This window comes from Pipistrellus hanaki (genome assembly GCF_964339955.1).
Source record: "Pipistrellus hanaki genome assembly, chromosome: 2".
NCBI classification, from domain to species: Eukaryota; Metazoa; Chordata; class Mammalia; order Chiroptera; family Vespertilionidae; genus Pipistrellus; species Pipistrellus hanaki.
In genome coordinates this window covers 194946900-194967596 of record NC_140504.1, presented here as the reverse complement: position 1 = coordinate 194967596, position 20697 = coordinate 194946900, and the positions used below count along the sequence as shown (strand labels likewise).

The 20697-nt window shown below is 46.8% G+C and overlaps 2 protein-coding genes across 3 annotated transcripts in view; one reads left to right on the top strand and one right to left on the bottom strand.

Moving 5' to 3' along the window:
• The window catches only part of MTOR (mechanistic target of rapamycin kinase), a 103518-nt gene that overhangs the window by 41644 nt on the left and 41177 nt on the right, over positions 1-20697 (bottom strand). The gene's annotated exons all lie outside the window — the stretch shown is intronic.
• ANGPTL7 (angiopoietin like 7) lies at positions 12078-19495 on the top strand. The gene is made up of 5 exons (XM_084875369.1): positions 12078-13259; positions 15343-15443; positions 15964-16158; positions 16714-16912; positions 17156-19495. Exons 1-5 carry the CDS (start codon positions 12890-12892, stop codon positions 17323-17325), a joined length of 1035 nt encoding a protein of 344 aa, XP_084731495.1. The 5' UTR covers positions 12078-12889; the 3' UTR covers positions 17326-19495.

The window sequence follows — 20697 nt, the reverse complement described above, 5'->3', positions numbered from 1 at the left end:
CTAATCTTCTTTGTGTCCTTCCAATTTTAGTGTATGTGCTGCCAAAGTGAGCACATAAATATTATTTTTAAAAATCTGAGTACCATTACATTTCTTCCAATAAAAGCAAGAGGGAACCGCCCAGAAATATGATGAACTGGAGCAGTTAACCTTTGTGAAAGTAATAACCTAATGTCTCATTCTTACGAAGCACATTTCAAACAATCTTTCCAACCTCTCACTGCCTTGACCTCACACATCCCTAAGAGAATGAAGGAAAAGGTATTTTCAATCTGTTTTACTCCCGAGGAGACTAAAGCTCACATGGGCAGTGATTTTCCCCAACGCTGTCAGTGACTGGGGACAGCCCCTATGACCAAAGCGGTCCTGTGCCTCTTCCTTATTAAGGTGAGGCTGGCGGTGAGGCAGCTTTGGACTTGGATTTGCATTTCTGGAGGTCCAATTCTGCTACTTATAAGCTGGGTGGCCATAACTCAAACTAATTTTGAGTTTCAAATTTCTCATCAATAAAATGAGGCTAAGCCCTTGGCCAGTGTGGCTCAGTTGGTTGGGTGCCATCTCACACACGAAAAAGTTGCCGGTTCAATTCCTGGTCAGTTACAACCTTGACTAAATGGACTAAAACACATCCATGAAAAATGAGTGCGATCAGCCTGAGAAAGAGTCCCTTTCAAATATTAAGTTCTTACATCATGCTGAGTGAAATAAGCCAGTCAATGAAAGAGAAACACTGCATGACCTCACTCATTTATGGATAATAAAGAACATTATAAACTGATGAGCCAAAAGATAGATACAGAGACAGTAAAGCAACAAGCAGACTGTCAAATTACAGCAGGGAGCCAAAACCGGTTTGGCTCAGTGGTAGAGCGCCGGTCTGCGGACTGAAAGGTCCCAGGTTTGATTCCGGTCAGAGGCATGTACGTTGGTTTGCGGGCACATCCCCGGTGGTGGGTGTGCAGGAGGCAGCTGGTCGATGTTTCTCTCTCATGGATGTTTCTAGCTCTCTATCTCTCTCCCTCCTCTCTGTAAAAAAATCAATAAAATATATTAAAAAAAATTTACAGCAGGGAGGGTAGGGAGATCTGGGGGAGATAAGAGATCAACCGAAGGACTTGTATGCATGCATATGAGCCTAACCAATAGACGCAAAACTCTGGGGAAGAAGGGCATATATGGGAGGTGGGGGGGGGGCAATGGTAAGATATGTACACAGATAATAATTTAATAAAAATAAATAAAAAATAAAATAAACACACAAATATTAAGTTCTTAGTTTCCTGTTTGAAGATCTGAAGGAAAGAAGACTGTACACACCTACTTTTGACTACTACTCAAAGAGGAATTTTTAAGATAGCCAGCGGTTATCACCCATTTAATCTTTCCTCCTTCCTGTTTTTATTTTATTTTCCTATAGAACTTTCTCCCTAAGCTACGCTTCTCTCTCCTTTTCTTCCGTGGGATCTCCAATGCATCTAAGGCTGCTGCTGAATGCAAACACAGACGTGGAGGTCCTGGAAAGTGAACAAGATGCTTGGTGCTCAAGAGTCTGTCGTCTTGTTTGGGACTTTAGCTTTTTCCCCTTCCTCCACGACATCTGGCGCTCTGCCATGGGAGACAATGTATTATAATGGCAACAGAAAGATACCTAGATTTATTGAGAGCCCACTGTGCTAAATGCTTACATGTGCTATCGCAACCCCATGAAGTAGACACTATTATTTATATTCTCATTTTAATACGAAGAAACTGGGGCCCAGTAGGTCACAGGCTATTAGGTGTTATCCTTTCCCTTAAAAATACTGTACTGTTTGAAAGGCTCTGAAATAATAATGCAGAGTGTGCTGTAAGCTCTGCAATGGGAGGGACACTGTCATAGTTTTCTCCTCTGGGCATCGGTAGGCACCCAGTAAAGAATTGTGAAATGAATGGATAAAAGCACTGGATGGGATGTTTTCATTCTCTCTCTCTCACTGGCTAGTCAAGAGAAAGGAATCCTACCGCACCTCCATCTTAACACCCTCACATATATCATGGTGACACTCCCCTCCAGCCCCTAAGCTGCCCCCCCCCCCCCGCCTAGTTTTTTATTTCCTTTCAGGAGCAACTACTATGCCTTAAAGTCTCCCAGTGCAATAGTCAGCCATGCTGCCACCGCGAGCTTTTCCGAAGCAGCTTGTTCAGGCTGCCAGGCTGGCAGACAAGGCCCCGATTGCAATGTGTGGGACAAATTAGCCTCCATGGAAACTCAGTATTCCTAGCTAAGTCCCCAGTCTCCTGCCTACTTGGGTGACACAAGCCTGTCCTTTGAAATATTCCCCTTTTTAAGCTCAGAGGTGGTTTTATGGGACTAGTGGGAGAGACCGCTCTGAATCTACAGCGCAAATGGAAACTGCCTGTGACGTTTGGCTCACGGGGAAAAAAATCACCTTTGCTAGAAGCCCCCCCTAATGAGGAGCTCTCGTTTTATGGGGCAGCTGGGAGCTCTCTCAGCCAGTTCTATAAACACTCCCTTGTGTGCCCCTCCGTTAACGCTGGAGCCTCACAAAGGGCAAACTGTTCAAAGCCCCGCTCGACAGCAAACGAGCACTAACAACATAAACCAGACCCCAGTGGTGTTGGTCTGTGCGAAAAGACCTGACAACAGACAAGCTCAACAAGACAGAGGCCTGGGCAGCAACGAGCCACAACAGTGTGTAGAAGTGCCAGGCCGACCAGATTTCCCATCTCCTCTCGACGCGCACTGAGGCCAGAAGGAACAGAGGGGCTGTCTCGTAAGATCTTTCTAAGCTGGTGGACACCAATTCCTATTGCCGTCTTTTTTTTTCTTTTTTAAAAAATATATTTTATTGATTTTTTACAGAGAGGAAGGGAGAGAGATAGAGAGCTAGAAACGTCGATGAGAGAGAAACATCGACCAGCTGCCTCCTGCACACCCCCAACCAGGGATGTGCCCGCAACCAATGCACATGCCCTTGACCGGAATCGAACCTGGGACCTTTCAGTCCGCAGACCAACACTCTACCACTGAGCCAAACCGGCTTCGGCCCTATTGCCGTCTTAACATGGGCAAAGGGTTATACATTCTACTCCATATTCCAGTGAGAACATCCAGTTGAGAATTTATATCTGTGATTCTATAGAACAAATGGAAACTGCCTCTCTATATATTAAACCCAGAGCCTACAAATGAACCTGGGTGTCAGAAAGACAATAAAGAGGGACAGACAGGAGAACACAATGAATTAGGATATCAAGAGGATATACAACCCTAGCTGGTGAGCTCAATGGTTAGAGAGACAGCCCGTGCACTGAAGGGTTGCAGGTTCGATTCTTGGCCCCCGTCTGGGTGCATGCAGGAGGCAACCAATCGATGCTTCTCTGAAACTCTCTCTCTCCCTCTGTCCCCACCCTCCCTTCCACTTTCTAAAAATCAATGGAAAAATATCCTTGGGAGATTAGCAAAAAATAAAAATAAAAGAGGATACATAGACATGTGCACTCTCATTCATTCCCTACCTCATAATTACTTTTAATGGTTGCATACTAATTTCATCCTGCTGAGAGATCTCGTGTATATAACCTGTCTCGTGGGCGGTGTACCTTCTTGGCTAGCTGGGAGTGGCGCTTTTAGATGACCAGGCCCCCAGGAGAGCTGCTTGGGAGCTCGTGGTCAGCACCTCCATGCTCAGTAAGTGATGTCCTAGTCTTCGAGGTCAGCCCTAGACATCAGTATCTGTCCCCGGAGAATGAGCATGGAGCTCAGCGATAAACCCAGCAAGCTGTCCCGTTTCACACGTCCCCTCCAGGCCCCTCTTGGGTGGACACGGGCCTGGGTGCCTAGTACAACCCAGCAGAAGACACAGGAGGACCGCACAGCCCCGGAATGTCAGAGCCCGGGATGTGTGCAGCCCAGGGGCCTGTCAGAGACGCGCTGTAAAAATGATGAATGGCTGTCACATCTCCAAGGCTCGGGCTGATTTAGGGAGCTATTGGCAGGCACATCACTCCCAGCATGTCAGCCAGTTAATTACTTCCAACTTTATCTTTCTTGTCAACACTCCTTGACAAATTGGCCATTATCTTTTTATTCTACAACAATGAGCTCTGCTCCTTTTCTGGCGATGCCTGGAGGTTTCTCTCCTCCTGGCCCTCTCCTCACACCTAGAGCGAAATGAAGAGCTCTGAGAGATGACGAGAAAGAAGCTGCCAGGAGAAGGAGGGAGAAAAGGAACAAAAGGGAGAGGGCTGATAGATGGATTCCAAAGCTTATTTTCAACTGCCTTGACTCAAAGCAGAGTTGCTACTTTGGGTAAAATCCTGATTTCTTGGCTTCTCAAAGTCCAAGAGCTCTGACTCAGTCTATTATGTGGACGAAGTTGGGAAACAAAAATGAAATGAGCTGGCATCTAGTGACCTGGCGGCTCCGAACTCTCCACATTTAACTGTAGAAGCAGATGTGAGCTGGCCTTTTCACTCCATTAGGAGCTAGGCGGCACTGTAAAAATACCGATCCCCATTTTGGGCCCAGGGGTGAAAAATGTGCCTACTCCTTGGGAAGGAAAAGCAGACAGAAGAGGACTGGATTGTCAACATTCCGAACCAATGAAATGTCCAGAAGAATTTGAGGAGACCAATATGTCACCACTGATCATTGCTTTGTCACCGGGACAAACTGTCAGAGGGCGCCGTGGGGCAGAACCCAGCACCTATACCTCAGCAGTTCTGACACACACTTTTTTCACATTTAACATCTGTGCAATCGTGATGCAGCGCACAATCCAAGGTTTCAGAGCACTGTGACACCGTTTAGTTGTCAGTAGTTTGCCCCCATTCCCACCCCATAGTGGCACAGAAAGTAAACATCGGCAGCAGCTTCAGAGTCACCACTAGGGGGCCTAAGGCTCGAGGGGTTTCTGAGGGTGAGCCAGATGCAGTGGAAGCGCAGAGCGTTACCACTGAACCACCGCAAGCTCCTCCCTGTAGACGGGCTGGGGCTGCCATCAAGGACCCTCTGCCCTCTTGGTCAGCTTGAGGAGAAACCCCAGGGCCATCCCCTTTGTACAGCTCCTCATGGAGGACCAGCTTCCTGCACTGAAGAGAGCTTTCCTTGGGGTTTACTGACACTCTGCAGAAGCAAGCTGTTGTACAGTGACCCTGCAGGCAGTCTTTAGAGCAGCCAGAGAAATCACACTCTATTGGTGACAGGTGCCAGACCTGACCTCTGGGGCGTGGCTGGCTGAGAAGAGGCGTTACAGTAAAGATGGGGCTGGAGAGAAAGATACCACCTGTGCTTGTGCTCTGGCGACCCTGGGCTTGTTGCCCTCGCCCACTCTTTGCTGCCCGGAGCTTTGCTACAAGGAGTATGGGTTCCTAGAGGCACAATGGCACTTTTGAAGTCAGCATGAGCCCAGAGGTTTGGAATGTGTTTTTACTGAGAAGTAAGGAGTTTGAGCAAATCCTTACCCTCTGGACCGAGTATTTTTTCTTCCAGCAGAGGTGCGGGGAAAAAATGAGGCTGTGGACCTTTTCTGGAAGCCAGGAAACAACTGTAAAAGCAAGGCTCCTACTTCCAAGCAACACAATAGACACCTTGGGAACATGTGTTCGGAATTAAGACACAGAACGGTTTTGTTCATCCCTCCAGGCCTCTCCTGCAGACCGTAAAGCCCAGTCACCTCTGCCATTAATTGGCCGCTCCGGCACAACTGGCTCAAACCCTCCAACATTCTTCAAGAATGACAGGCCGCCTTCCCGTTAGCGCTCAGTCAGGGTGGCAGAGGGCAGCCCGAAGGGAAGCTCTGCAGGGAGGCTGGGCCCCAGTTTGTCATCTGGTCCTGCCCCACTCCCATCCCCGACAGGGTCCTCTCTCTGGTTAACAGTGATTGTCTACAATTACAATGGAATGGGCATTTGATGCCCACGAGATCTGCTAGTTCCTGGATACAGTATGGTGAATGTAGCTACACGGACATGGCTGTTCTTATGGGGACACGCTGCTTTCTTTGTTCTGTCTTCCACATTAGAGCTGCATGTGGCCCCTGGAGCAGTAATGAGGGTTACTAATAGGCCTGTGAAGTGATGAGGTATGCCTCCGGAATAACAGGAGAGGGACAAAGCCCCACCCATTGCTCGTGGTCCTCTCGCTGAAAGAGGGATGAGACACAAATGGATGGTTTTCAGGGATACAAAGGGATTATACTATAAGGATACTACCTCAACTTATTGATTTAAAAAGATCTCATGCCGAAACCGGTTTGGCTCAGTGGATAGAGCGTCGGCTGCGGACTGAAAGGTCCCAGGTTCGATTCTGGTCAAGGGTATGTACAATACCTTGGTTGCGGGCACATCCGCAGTGGAGGGTGTGCAAGAGGCAGCTGATCAATGATTCTCTCTCATCGATGTTTCTAACTCTCTATCCCTCTGTCTTCCTCTCTGTAAAAAATCAATAAAACATATTTTAAAAAAATTCTCAACTCTTCCAGTTCTCACTTTCTTGGATTCTTTAACTATGACCTTTGAAACAAACAAACAAACAAACAAACAAACAAAAACACGATGATCTATAAAAGAAAAATGGACTTAAAGCAGGAGAGCATGCAGTGCCCTACAATGAAGACCTTACCACAAAATACTGGCCATGAAGAAAGATGCTAAGTCTCCATAACAGATGTTCATTTGGAGGGACAGAACCTGCTGCTGGGAATTCAGTCTTTTATCGGACATGTTCCAATTAAGTATCGCTTTCCTTCAGCTTTGTGCTAAGTGCCAGATGCTAGAGCTACTGCGATAAGTAAGACAGACAAGGTCCTTGCTTTCACAGAGCTTACAGGTGGCTGAAGTAGATGTACCAAAACCAAACTGCAGTAGGTGCTGTGGAGGTAAATACCACAGAGAAAACAGAGTGCTTAGACACTTATTTAAATCTGGGTGGGAGGGAAGGCTTTTCGGATCAGGTGATAATTACAAACCTAAATAATAATACTTATTATTTGCTGGACACTGACCATGTGTCAGACACTATTCTAACTGTCTTATGTGCACTATCTGTTTTTAAAGAAACTTCCTAGTTGAGGTATAACACACGCATATATAGAAAAGTATACCCGGTGTACAGCTGGATAAGTTATCACACAAACTGAAGATACTCTTGGAACTACCACCCAGTCCAAGGAACAGCACACAACACATGGCCAGCATCCCAGAAGCACCCGGGCCTTCTCCCAACCACAGCTCCTTCCTCAAGCCCAGAGAAAACAACTCTCTGACTTCTGGCACAATGGGTGAGCTCTGCCAGGGTTTGACTTGATTTAAACGCTCGACATTATGTTTGTGTGGCACAGTCATGTTGCTGCATGCCACAGTAGTTTTTACCATTGCTGAACAGTAGTTCTCTGTATGAACAGACCACAATTTACCTATTTTTTTGTTGTTGGTCTTTTAGATTAGACTGTATTTGGCTATTGTGTGTGGTGTTACTACGAAGGTTCTCGCACTTGTCTTTGGCGCATTCACATTTCTGTTGGGAATGTTCCGGAAGTAGAAGTGCTGGTTTCAGGGTATAGTCAGCTCTAGATGACATGGCAAGTTTATCTCCAAAGTGGTTTCATCAATTTACATTCCCACCGACGTGTCTGAAAACCCCAATCGCTCCACGTCTTTGTCAACACTTGGTATTTTCGGTGTTTTCCATTTCAGCCATTTTGACTGGTACGTAGAGGCATTCCACGGTTTTAATTTGACTTCCTATATTGACTAAGGAGCTTGGTCGGTTTTTCAGGCATTTATTAACCTTTTGGGTGTCCTCTTTTGTGAGTGCCTGTTCACAGCTGGCCACCTTTTAGGAAATCAATGAGTTCCATGAATACCTTGGGTACAGCACACACACATGAATGTATTGGAGATACCTTACTGTCTTTCCGCTCTCTTCGTGGTGTCTTGTAATGCACACAAATGACTACTTTTACTGCATGTTTTCCTCTGCGGTTAGCGTTTTTAATATCTTGTTTAAGAAATCTTCACTCATTCCAAGATGCTGAAGATGACTCCTATGTTATCTTCCGGAAGCTTCAGTTTTACCTTTCACATGTAAAGTTTAAGTCTCCTCTGGGCTTGAAGTTTTGAGTGTGGTGTGAAGGAAGGTCAGAGCCTCCCCCACAAGCACTAGGAGGCTATCTAACTCACCCAGCCTGTCCTTACTGTTCTGTGGTGCTGCACTGTCCTAAATCAGGTGTCCATATATGTGTGGGTCTGCTTCTGAATGTTTAATTCTGTTCCACTTACCTATGAGCCTATCTTTGTGCCAATACTATCCTGCCTTAATTACTGTAGCTTTATGACAAATCTGATTTCTAGTAGTGTAATTCCTCTAATTTTATTTTTCTCATTCAAAAGTGCCTTAGTTATTTTTAATCCTTTGCTTTATTTAACTTAATCCTCACAATCATCCTGAGAGGTGAAGTAGTTATGATTTTTATTTCCGTTTTGCACTGGTAGACTCAGAGAAATTATGTAATTTAATTTGCCAAGTCATAGAACTATCAAGTTACATCTGGGATTAGATATAATTATCAAATTAAATCAGGGATTAGAACCCAGATTTGTTTGATTCTTACCCAAGCATTTAAAGACCTTCATATACCACTTCTTTAAGCCTCAAGCCAGCTGACTCCTTCAGGGGATTTAATATGAATGCATTACAATTTTAAGAAATTCAAATTTCTAAGCCACCCATTTCCAGTTAAAAACCTTGTTTGGCAGCGACAAAAACCACTTTCCTGGTAAGACTCAGGAAAACAAAGCAGCAAGAGGTAAAAGCTTCTTGGATGTCTCCCACAGCCCTCTGTCTCCAGAATAACAATCACACTCCTCATGTGGATTCATGCAGTCGCTCAGGCCTGGCTCCCATCCCCCTCTCCAGCCTTAACTACCCCAGTCCTCTGCCTCTGGACTCTCCAGCATGCTCACCACCTGTAAGCTCCAAAGCCAAGGTCTTTCACGTGGCTGAACCTCTGCCCACAGCGCCTTTGCCCACTTCCCTGGGGAGGCCTTCCAGAAGCTCATCTTGGTTAGACAATCCTCCTCCTCGGTGTCCCCTCTCCTAGCATGTCACATTGTCCTGAAGTTCGGCTGTCTGCTTCTCCAACTGGACTGCAAGACACTTGAGGCTGCACTGGTGCTGCAGCTTGCGGCCTGGCTAACGGAACAGGTGTTTGCTACACAGTCCTGGGAGAGATCTGAGATTGACTTTTGCTAGGTGCTCTGATTAAATAATTGGCCCCAGGAGGCCTGAGAGAAATGGTTTCTAAGACATCCAGGCTGTGCTCTTTGGTAGAAGTGGCAAACGAGAAGGCCTGGGGAACAGATGGAAATAACTTCTGTGATGGACTTGGGCTTCCAGTTAGACAGAAAGAGGACTGAGTGATAAAAGGGTTAGATATTAAATGAATACATAGAGCAAGGCAAGCTGTGACTCATGAAGAGACTTCAGAAGTGAACTATTCCCACGAAGTACACTAACTAACAGCAAGGAAAGTTCTTCTAAGATGTACCTTTTCAATAAACAGGGAGTCTGATTCTGAGGGCAGCTGTTTCTCTCCCTTACCAATTTGTTTGTTTGTTAATCGTCCCCAAGGATATTTTTCCATTAATTTTTTTAGAGAGAGTGGAAGGAAGGGGGAGGGACAGAGAACTGAACTCTTGACCCTTTGGTTGACACTCTACCCATTGAGCCAAACTGGCTAGGGATCCCTCACCAATTTTGAAAGTGATGGTTTAAGAGTAGGCATGGGCAGGGATTCTTAGAAAAGAAGCCTTTCTCTCCAATGGGGACATTTTCAAGAAAATGAGACATGACAGTCCCATGTGGAGGGGAGACCTCCCCTAGGCCCTTCCCCGCGGTTGCCCTCGGGCTGCCTGAAGGCTGCCAGTCCTCAGTGCCAGCCAAGGCTGTGCAGCCCGGGCTGTGGTCGGTGAGAACTTCCAAGCTAAGTAAAAGCTCCCTGGCTTTTCTCGTTAAGAATATAAGCTTTGTTTTCAAAACCAGCTTTCCTTCGGAGCACCAAGCTGACCCTTTTCTCCACCAGCAAATGGGAGGAAAGGAAAAACGCTAAGCTCTCCAACCCAGGTTCTCCCTAGTTTTCCAGTTAATTTCCATTTTTAGAGAAGGCAGTGAAAGCCTTTCAGAGAAGGAAACGCTCTGTCTCACATTCTTCATATTTTCTCTATGGGCTTAGCTGTTCCAAAACAAGGGCATACTTTGCCTTCTCTCAGAAATTCAGAATTTAGGACGTCGAAGGGTTGTGGATGTTCTGGAGGGTAGATCATCTCCTGGACGGGGAATACTCTTCATTGGCTATTTTATTCAAAAATTGGGATGGGGGTGGGGGGGTTATTGACATTTGGGCAGCTTAGAAAATCTTCAAATAAGAAAAGCCTGTTTCCAACGTATGCCTTATGTTAGAAATAAGTTTCCAGAAGAGACATGTCAGAGAGTAGGCACTCATGCTAGAAGCCAGCGCTTGTGAGCCAATCCCCCTCCTTCCTTTCCTAGAAAGGACTGCTACGTGGGTTTTAAACATGTACCACTGGTTCATTTTCTGCCCAGATATGAACATCTGCTCACAACACTCTCCTGTTTAGTGGGGGAAACAGCTACCGGGAAGAACAAACAAAAAGCTGACTGGGAATCCATAAAGCTCCACTGGTCTCTGATGGTTTCCTCTCTGATGGGGTTTCCCTACACTCTGCTACACGGAGCTCCAAGGGTCAGGACTTCCGTGGCACACGGTTTGAGCTCAGTGTCATTCGATGGCTGGCAGACTATCCTGAAGATCCTCTTGGAGTTCAGCAGACCCTGTGGCAGATGCTGGCAGTTGGGGTCAGATTCAAGTTAGTGACATGAGCTGAAACTGGTTTGGCTCAATGGATAGAGCGTCGGCTTGGGGACTGAAAGGTCCTGGGTTCGATTCCGGTCAAGGGCATGTACCTTGGTTGCGGGCATATCCCCAGTAGGGGGTGTGCAAGAGGCAGCTGATCGATGACTCTCTATCATCGATGTTTCTAACTCTCTATCTCTCTCCCTTCCTCTCTGTACAAAATCAATAAAATATATTAAAAAAAAAAAAAAAAGTTAGTGACATGAACTCCATGGAGCTGAGACTGCGGAGCCCAGCTGGGCTAGATATTTGCAAGAAGAGATCCGGGACCAGCTGACAGTGCCAACTGTAAACAGCCTCTTTTGGGCTGAGTGAACTTGCTATAGGGTGCCAGCAACATCCTCCCCTTTTAGCAGGCAAAGGAGACGTGAGACAACAAACCCTGATCCACGCCATCCTCTACTGCTTTTTCATTTCGAGAAAAAAAATTGTTTGGTAACTCCAGCTGCCTGGGCAGGAATGACTTTCTGAGAAGCTAGAAGCTCTGACGGGAAAGGACTCTGGGGGGTCATGGCAGGGAAGGAAAGCTGTCAGGGGTCGGCTTGGCTTGTGTGTGAAGGACCCAGGCCGAACAGCAACAGACCAGGAACTGCCTCAGTGGCGCCATAACATGGAAAGCGCAAGAGCATGTTCCAAAGACCGGTTACTGTTTAAGGACAAAGGGACCTTTGTGTACATTCTTAGTGAAAAACCTCATTTGAAGGACTTAAGGTTGCTAAAATCCTAGGTTTTTTCCATTTGTTTTCAAAGGAAGCGTGCCCTTCAAATATAGTACATGAATAATTACAATATCCTTTTTTTCAGGGATATTTAGAGAATAATTTCAGATTTGCAAACGATATGGCACAGGAAGAGGAAAATGAGACTAGAGATAAGGCTTTATTTGGCGATGGGGATTATTTTCTCTATGATTTAACATATTTTCTAAGTTTGGAACCATGGACCAAGGAGTCTCTGTTCTGCCTGAAGACCAATGGAAATGTGGGTGACTACGCCTGAGTTTTCATTCCTGCTGTCACCTCTGACATCTCCTTGCTAAAGTCAAGTGTGAGAAGCCCGCTCTGTTGAAGGAGAAAGTATGTAACAAGAAAGATAACAGAGCAAATCCTGTGCAAACTATAAAATCATTTTTTTTGCTTCCTAAGAGATTTACTCCATCTTCCTCTTTCTAGAGCTTTTCCAAGTTGTACATGTTCAGATGTGAGATGGTGTTAGATCCAGGTGGGATGGGGGTTTTGTGAAACACTGAATGGCGACCAGAGGAAGGAAGCAGCAGCCCCGTTAGAAGCACATTCAGTAGGCGAATCCTCCTATAAACAGCCTGGATTACATTAACAGGCCTCCCGGGTGAGTGGAATCGTATTCCCAGTTCTCTTTGCCTACCTTGCGCTCACCCCATGGTTATATAACCTTTAGAATGGAATTTGGAAATTCTCTTTCCTTGCCTGCTTGCTGATAGAGCTGAGCCAGTGGCTGGCAGGGGCATCATCTAATAGGCGGAACCAGAAACACACACACTCACAGTCCTCTTGTCTGGGCGCAGAGACGGTGCCGGCAGGGAAAGAAAGACTTGCCCTGTCTCCCTCCTCCCCTTCTCTGGCCTAAGTTCACGGTGACTTCACCCAACAGGCACCTGACCCTCCCAGATGAGCTGGGAGGGGCTAACGCGCCATGCACACGGGGTGGAGGTGCAGGCAGCAAACGATATTTAAGATGCTGAGTTTGTGGAGCATTTAAGCTTGGGAAGGAAGGCTATAGGATACCCAATTAAGCTGCACTTTCAGAAGCTCAAGCTTTGACAACAGCTAAGAGAGAGCCAGGAAAGAGAAAACAGTGGCGAGCTCATCAAGAGTGCAAGTGTGAGGTTTTAATTGCTGCAGCTTTGCAAGCCTCAGCCGGGCAGATCCAGATTTCCCCACAGGAAGAGCCCTCCTCACCCAGACCCACGAAAGATGCTGAAAAAACCTCTCTCGGCTGTGACCTGGCTCTGCATTTTCATCTTGGTCTTTGTCAGCCACGCCGTGTGGCCACAGAAGCCCCCTAAGCGCAAGACGCCCGGGCAGCTCAAAGCGGCCGCCTGCTGCGAGGAGGTGAAGGAGCTCAAGGCCCAGATCGCCAACCTCAGCAGCCTGCTGAGTGAACTGAGCAAGAAGCAGGAGAAGGACTGGGTCAGTGTGGTCATGCAGGTGATGGAGCTGGAGAGCAACACCAAGCGGATGGAGTCGCGGCTCACGGAGGCCGAGGGCAAGTACTCTGAAATGAACAACCAGATTGACATCATGCAGCTGCAGGCAGCGCAGACGGTCACGCAGACCTCGGCAGGTAAGGAACACGGGTCCTCACGTTTCTCGCCACCTTGCCCTCAAACAGCCCAGTGTCCCCTGTCTGTACGTTGCTTCTAGAGAACCTGATTGTCTAGAGGGGGAGTTCTTTGGAGGTACGCTTTCTTGGGTACGTGCTACCAGCTCTATTTTCTCTTTACTAAAGGCTTATGAAATATGTATTTTGATTTGTAATGTTCTGTAAATTTACCCAGTACCTTCACAGGTCTCTTTTACTAATACAATGTTTCAGCACACTGAAGGCATGAATTACCATCTTGGAGCACAGAGAGGTTACCTGGTTTGCTCAAAGTCACACAGCAAGTCTTAAAAAGAGGGCTCGGGCTTCCTCATTGGTCCCCTTTGGAAGCTGTACCCTTGGTCCCAAGGAAGCAGTAGCGGACACCCAAACCAGAGCATCTGTTGCTCTAAAAGTTCTCTCATGTCTCTAACATTATGGAATAGACATGAATGGAATTTGGTATCATCTCTCCGCAATTTGTCTTCTCACGGACTCAGAATGAAGTGTACAGACACAATCCAAAGCCATTTGAAAAATTCCTTTCTTCAGGAAAGGGCAGGGTCCTCAAAGTTCCTCAATTCTGATATTTCTATTTCCCCCCATAACCTAAAATAAAATTATGCCTCGTAATATAGGAAATAAGAAAAGGTAATGTTGAAATTTGGATTTTGGGGAGGCCAAAAATAAGACACACTTAATGTTTTCTCTTGCAAAATAACTTTCCATTTCTGATTAGCTTCGCTCAGATCGGTCAAGGTGAATTTATTAGAAAGAAATCTGGCTTTCCAAAATTATTAGTTATCAGGATCATATCTTATAGATATGTCATTTCTTGTTGATATAGAAGCTTTTTGGTCACTCTATAAACTTAAATCAAGAACTAAGAATAGAGTAAGTCACTGGTTAGTCTCAATTCAAATGAAATTAAGCTTAACAATTTTGTGTCTAAACCAATGTGTGTAAATCACTTTCTAAGCATGTACATCCTGACCCTCAGGGTGGGACTAGAAAGGTACTCTTAGGCCATTTTCCAGACAAGTGAGTCCTGATTTGGCCCGTGAGATGAAGTCAGACATGAAGAAGACCAGGGCGGACAGAGGGATCTGCCTGCCACTCCCTGCCCCTCCACATGGGTCTCTCACCTCCCAGCAGGGAGCTGCATGGAGTCAAACGCACTCCTTAGAGTTCTGGAGAGGACAGGGTCCTCCAGGGTCCCCTCCCCGAAGCGCTCTGCCGTCCGTGTGCTCTTCTCCAAGGCCCAGTGCAATGGTCACCAAAAGAAGCTCCGGGACACAGAGGCAGGAGCTCCTGGCCAGTGAGTTCCCCTCTCTGCTGCCTCAGGGAAGGCTGAACCTTCCACATCTTCACAGTCTAGAACCGGGAGACAAAGCTGGGATAAAGCAGTAGCCTCGGGCAGCCTGGGCACATTTAACTCAGCCCAGCACGAAAGCTGGCCTAATGCTCTCACTTCCTGGTTCTCATAACCATGCAGGGGAGGCCTCTAAGGGTGCCTCAGAGGCACTCCCCTTGTCCAGCAGTGTGAGACTGAGGCAGGAGAAAGGTGAGATTATAAATCTATCTCCCTTAATCAGGGCCCTAGTAGCCATCACCTCCAAAAAACAACAAAACTGGCCAATCAACCCAACAAACCAAGAAACAACAAAACCCCATGATACTCGTGATGACCTGGAAATCGGGGCTGGCTGGCCCAGAAGTTGGATCCATTAGCATGTTACGTGGCTCTCACACACTGTAGTAATCCCAGAATTCATGGTCTATCCCTGCCACAGGATAATTCACTTCACAGGAAACCTTAGGTCAGCTGTCTGAGAGGCATCCAGGGGATGGGCTTCCCCAGCCCTCAGTCCCAGCACCGGAGACGCCAAAACACAGCTGCTCTTGGTCTCCCACATGCAGCTACTACCTAGTTAAGAACACTTACGTAAATTTTGTGGTAGAAATTAAGTCTGTGCTTAAACTTTTGATTTCCACGCAGCAGGAAGGCCTGGCTGCCGGGAGCCGGGGTTTGCACGCTCACCGCTGTGGTCTGTCCCTTTTGCAGACGCCATCTATGACTGCTCGTCCCTCTACCAGAAGAACTACCGCATCTCTGGGGTGTACAAGCTTCCTCCCGATGACTTCCTGGGCAGCCCGGAGTTGGAGGTGAGGCCGTCACCATCCATGGTCTACCCCTGTCCTCCTTGCCCTCAAAGGAACAACAGGGCTAGTCAGAGTCTAACAAAAGGGAAACTCAAAATAGAACCAACACACCAGGGAACTATCCAAACACAAATTATGGGGAGGGGAGAGTCCAGGCATCTGCTTTGCCCTTGCAAACCATTATCACCCAGACGCCAGGCTAGATAATTCTAGAACCACCACCTAACTAGCTAAAATCTCTTGCCATGTCCTAGAACAGCTACTCTTTGGGGGAAGAGAAAAGAGAGGCCATGGAGGGAACCTAACAGAATTACCTAGAGTTTTCCCTTCAAACTCCATGTGCACTTCCCTGCCCCCATCCTAAGTTCCGATAACTCTTCCTCAGCAAACATCCCTGCTCCAGCTCGCCCACACTGGGCAGAGTTGTGCTTTGGTGCACCTGGGGGCTACGGAAATTCACACATCCCTTGGCTCCTGCTCCTGCCTCTGCGGGCCCCTGACCAGAGCATTCTCTCGGCTCCAGGTGTTCTGTGACATGGAGATGGCAGGTGGCGGCTGGACCATCATTCAGAGACGAAAGAGCGGCCTCGTCTCCTTCTACCGGGACTGGAAGCAGTACAAGCAGGGCTTCGGCAGCATCCGCGGGGACTTCTGGCTGGGCAATGAACACATCCACCGGCTCTCCCGACGGCCAACCCGGCTCCGGGTGGAGATGGAGGTGAGCACAAGGCCTGGGTCCTGGCACTGGACCAGGCCTCCACACGACTGCACAGTTCTGGGGATGACATTCCTATTCTTACTCACTGTGGGCTTGTATGTTTATTCCGACAGCTTCCTTCAGGTTGCAGTACAGTTGAGAAAGAATAGGTTCTAATTCCTCTTTTTCAGAAAAGTGAGGCTGCAGGTACACAGGAAGAAGCCAGACCCAGGCCAGAGCACAGTAATCCAACAGGCAGTGACCTGGGCACTAGGTCCTCTATGTGCAAACCTTACTGACACAGAATAGAGCATCACTATATTCTCAAATTACTCTGATGACATATTTAAGTGGGAGACTGTAAAAACACACACCTACCTCTCCCGAACAAGGAAGCGAGGGGATACAGAAAGAGACTAATCAAGGCGTATGGTGACTCAGGAGAGCAGTCTGGTCTGGGACCCTTGTTTTCTGATCCCCAGCATAGAGATGTATGGCTGCGGCAGGAGAGAGCAGTAAGGGTGGGATGAAATGTTACCTGCTGCAGTTTCTCTCTGGCTCTGCCTCCTCTGACAGGACTGGGAAGGCAATGTGCGCTACGCCGAGTACAGCCACTTCGTTTTGGGCAACGAACTGAACAGCTACCGCCTCTTTCTGGGGAACTACAGTGGTAACGTGGGGAATGACGCCCTCATCTATCACAACAATACAGCCTTCAGCACCAAGGACAAGGACAATGACAACTGCTTAGACAAGTGCGCGCAGCTCCGCAAAGGTGAGATTTGGAGGTGGTGGTGGGGGGCGTTCAGGTATAAGCCCAGAGTCCCACTTAAAGAGCAAGTGTGAACTATAACTGCATGGCTGATATCCTGGCTTCGGTATTTCCTTTTTATACTGGCCCCAACTGCTTAACTAATAGTCAAAAAACAACTAAACAATCCCTGCGGCCTAGCCTATCAGCCATTTCCAAGGGGAGGACACACTCAGACCACTAGCGCCAATCTGTTTCTTGTGCCAGGTGGATACTGGTACAACTGCTGCACAGATTCCAACCTCAACGGAGTCTTCTACCGCCTCGGGGAGCACAACAAGCACCTGGACGGCATCACCTGGTACGGCTGGCATGGCTCCACCTACTCCCTCAAACGGGTGGAGATGAAAATCCGCCCAGAAGACTTCCAGCCCTAAAGGAGCCTGCAGCGGAGCAGGGCTGGAGAACTGGGAGACCGATGGAGGCTGGGCAGGGCGGAGGAGGACCGAAGAGAGGACAGGCAGGGTATGAATGGAAAATGGCTTATGAGAAAAGTCTCCATGAGAGAGTAAGTCTTTGAGGAGCACAATACAATGATATGACCCAGGATGTTACAGTAAATGAGATGAAGCACTGGAACACAATGGATGGGTCCTGACACGGACTTCTTGGGGGGGGCTGGCCTGAGTGGGCTCTTGTGGCCGTGATCCCTGACATAGCAGCAGCTTCTTTTTTCCACATGATTTTTCTATGAAAAAAAAATTGTGAGATGACTTTATCCATTTCTAAGGTGAAGTGAGGGCAGAAAATAAGTCCCTTTGCTAAAGAGAACCATATATATTGATTTTCAAGGAGAAGACCTAGGTGTGAAAGAAATAAAAGGGGGTAATAGAAGAGAGGAGTTCCTATTTTTAAATCCAATGAAATTACCTTCAGTCTATACTTTCAAAAACAATAACACAGTAATTGTTCTGCTGGAGGCGAGCTGACTCAGGATGGACTTGGAGGGAACTCTAGGCAATGGGCCTTGCAGCTGGCCTCTGAGAGCCTCCCCTGCTCGGCCTCCATCCAGGCACAGCCCTGAAGGCAGGAAGTGGGTCTGGTGGTGGCCGGGAAGCTCAGTGGGCGGTGGCGATAAGTTCCCTCACGGATGCTTGCACGACACTGCCTGAAATGATTTAGTCTAGACACTGCCTGAATGATTCAGTCCACACATATAACTATTTTTATTTACTCTTTAAGAAAGAGCTTGAAGAGCTCCCTCTTTTGTCTATACAACTGGCTGAAAAATGAAGGAAGATGGCACTATAGTTAATAACTCATGCTGTTTATAAGTATAAGCATTTTTGCTTTGTAAAAATAAAATATAGATTGTTTTAAATGTTCCAAGTTTCTTTTTTCTTCTATAATAAATGTTTAACACTTGTTCGTTTGTAAATGATCACCATTATCACTCAGACCATGATAAAAAGTTTAAGTGAAAACTCAGAGAACAATGAGAAAGAGACTCCGAGTTTGTTGCAGACTTCAGGAAACCATGGGATGAGCAGGAGGCCAAAAATCAAAAGGCGAGCCTGGCCCGTGTGGCTCAGTGGTTGAGCATTGATTCATGAACCAAGAGGTTGCTGGTTTGATTCTCGGTTGGGGGCACATGCCCAGGGTTTTGGGATCGAGCCACAGTATGGGGCATGCAGGAGTCAGCCGATCAATGATGTTTCTCTCTCATTGATATTTCTATCCTTCTATCCCTCTCCCATCCTCTCTCTCCAAAATCAATAAAAACATATTAAAAGAAAAGGCGAGGGACTTTAAAAAGGCAACAGTCACTAGAAGAGGTCAGGTCTGACCTACCAGTCTCATTCCTATGGAGGCCACTGTCATAACCTGGCTTTAAAAAACTTTGCAAACTACTTTCTACTTGAGCAAACTAATGCACTGAGAGGGAAAATATCTTTAGCCATAACAGATGACACTCTTAACCTTTAGAAAGTCACTTTTTCTTGTCAAAAAGAACCATTTATGGTAAGCCATGATTCCTACTCAGTATTTTTTAATTGTATTAATGGTTTTCGATTGTTGGGAACCTACTTAAATTAACCTCAAAAACAAGAACTTTGGGGATTTTCAAAGAAATAAACCGAATAGAAAAGTACACTGGAGTAGGGCTTCCTAAGGCAGGCGGAGGAATCGGAGATGCTTTGCAGCCAGCACAATCCTTCTAGAAAAGACGGGATAAAAAGATCAGGGGTTAGAAGGAGATGAGAGAAGGGAGAGCCTACGATGCCTATGGCAGCAGTACATGATTTTCTCTCATTTCCCATATTCCCCACAACTGGAACAAAACTGAGGTTCTTTGCGACAAAAGCTAAAATGAACACGTGGAATTCCTCAAACTAAAAAGCTTCTGCATAGCAAAGAAAACAATAACTTGAACAGGCAACCTACAGAATGGTAGAAAATATTTGCAAACCTTAACCCCTACTAAGAGATTAATAACTAAAATAAAGACCTCAGACAACTCAACAGCAAAAAAAAACAACAACCAAATGATCCAATTAAAAACCAGGCAAAGGACTGAATAGACATTTTTCCAAAGCAGACATCCAAATGGCCAATAAGCTCACCACTAATCATAAAAAAACAGTTATCACCTCACACCTCATGTCTGGTAGGATGGCTATTATAAAAAGACAGGGATAGCAAGTACTGAATTCGTGCACCAGTGGGGTCCCTCGGCCTGGCCTGCAGCTCTGACAACCCCCGAGGGGTCCCGGACTGCGAGAGGGTGCAAGTCAGGCCAAGGGACCCCACCAGTGCAAGATCGGGGCCAGGGAGGGACCACAGGAGATCTCCAGGGCATGCCCAGCCCTTCTCACCCAGGCCCGATAGGCTGGACCCCAGCAGTAAGCTAACCTACCGGTCGGAGCATCTGCCCCCTGGTGGTTATGCACGTTATAGTTGAATGGTTGCTTAGGCTTTTATATCCTATATAATAAAGAGCTAATATGCTAATGGTCATGACATAATGACCAATCAGCAAGAGGGAGGAGGTGAGAGGTGGGATGCCTCCTTGTGCAATTTCAATCGCACGCTAGGCCTCTAGTATACCATATAGATAGACTGAAGTATAAACTTTTTGAAACAAGATTAACGTTTAATTTTTAAAATGTTACTTTAAAAAAAAACACACCACCATGAGACGGAGGTCCTAAGCCAGTGTCAGTGGTTTATTCACGTTCTGGGAAGACTTCTGAGAGTGGACAGAGGAGAAAGGGAGAGTGGCTGTTAAAGAACGAACAGAACACGCAGCCACTCACCTACAGGGTACAGGCTCTGATCGTAAACACTTTTAAAGCCTCTGTGTGCAGGCTGGAGGACACCAAGACTCAGAGATGAGCACAGCATGGTGTCTGATCTTAGAGGACAGAATCCCCAGCAGCCAGAGAAGAGAGCAAGGTAGTTCTGAGCACATCCTCTAAGATGTGACACAAGAAGGTACGAACGCTATGAAAAAGAACAGGCCTGTTGGGCAGTTGTTAGAGTTGCACTGGCTCCTGTTTCTATTTTTAATTCTGCAGATGTGTCAATTAGGACATTTTCTTAAAATGAGATATGTCAGGGGCTGGGCAATGAAAGCATCCAGTTCTGATCAGACCCTCTCTTCTACTTACTGTAGAGAAAGAAAAACAGGTGCTATGAACTGACTGTGTGTCCCTCCCGAATCTATGTTGAAGCCTAATCCCCAATGAGATGGTAGCTGGAGGTGAGGTCTTTGGGCGATCTTTAGGCCATGAGGGTGAAGCCCTCAT

What these genes read in the sequence shown, in the direction of transcription:
- ANGPTL7 (XM_084875369.1), top strand. Translation starts at nt 12,890, where the DNA reads ATGCTGAAAAAACCTCTCTCGGCTGTGACCTGGCTCTGCATTTTCATC. An exon ending in GGTCACGCAGACCTCGGCAG is followed by an intron (nt 13,260 to 15,342) that starts GTAAGGAACACG and finishes TCCCTTTTGCAG; the next exon opens with ACGCCATCTATGACTGCTCG. An exon ending in GTGCGCGCAGCTCCGCAAAG is followed by an intron (nt 16,913 to 17,155) that starts GTGAGATTTGGA and finishes TTCTTGTGCCAG; the next exon opens with GTGGATACTGGTACAACTGC.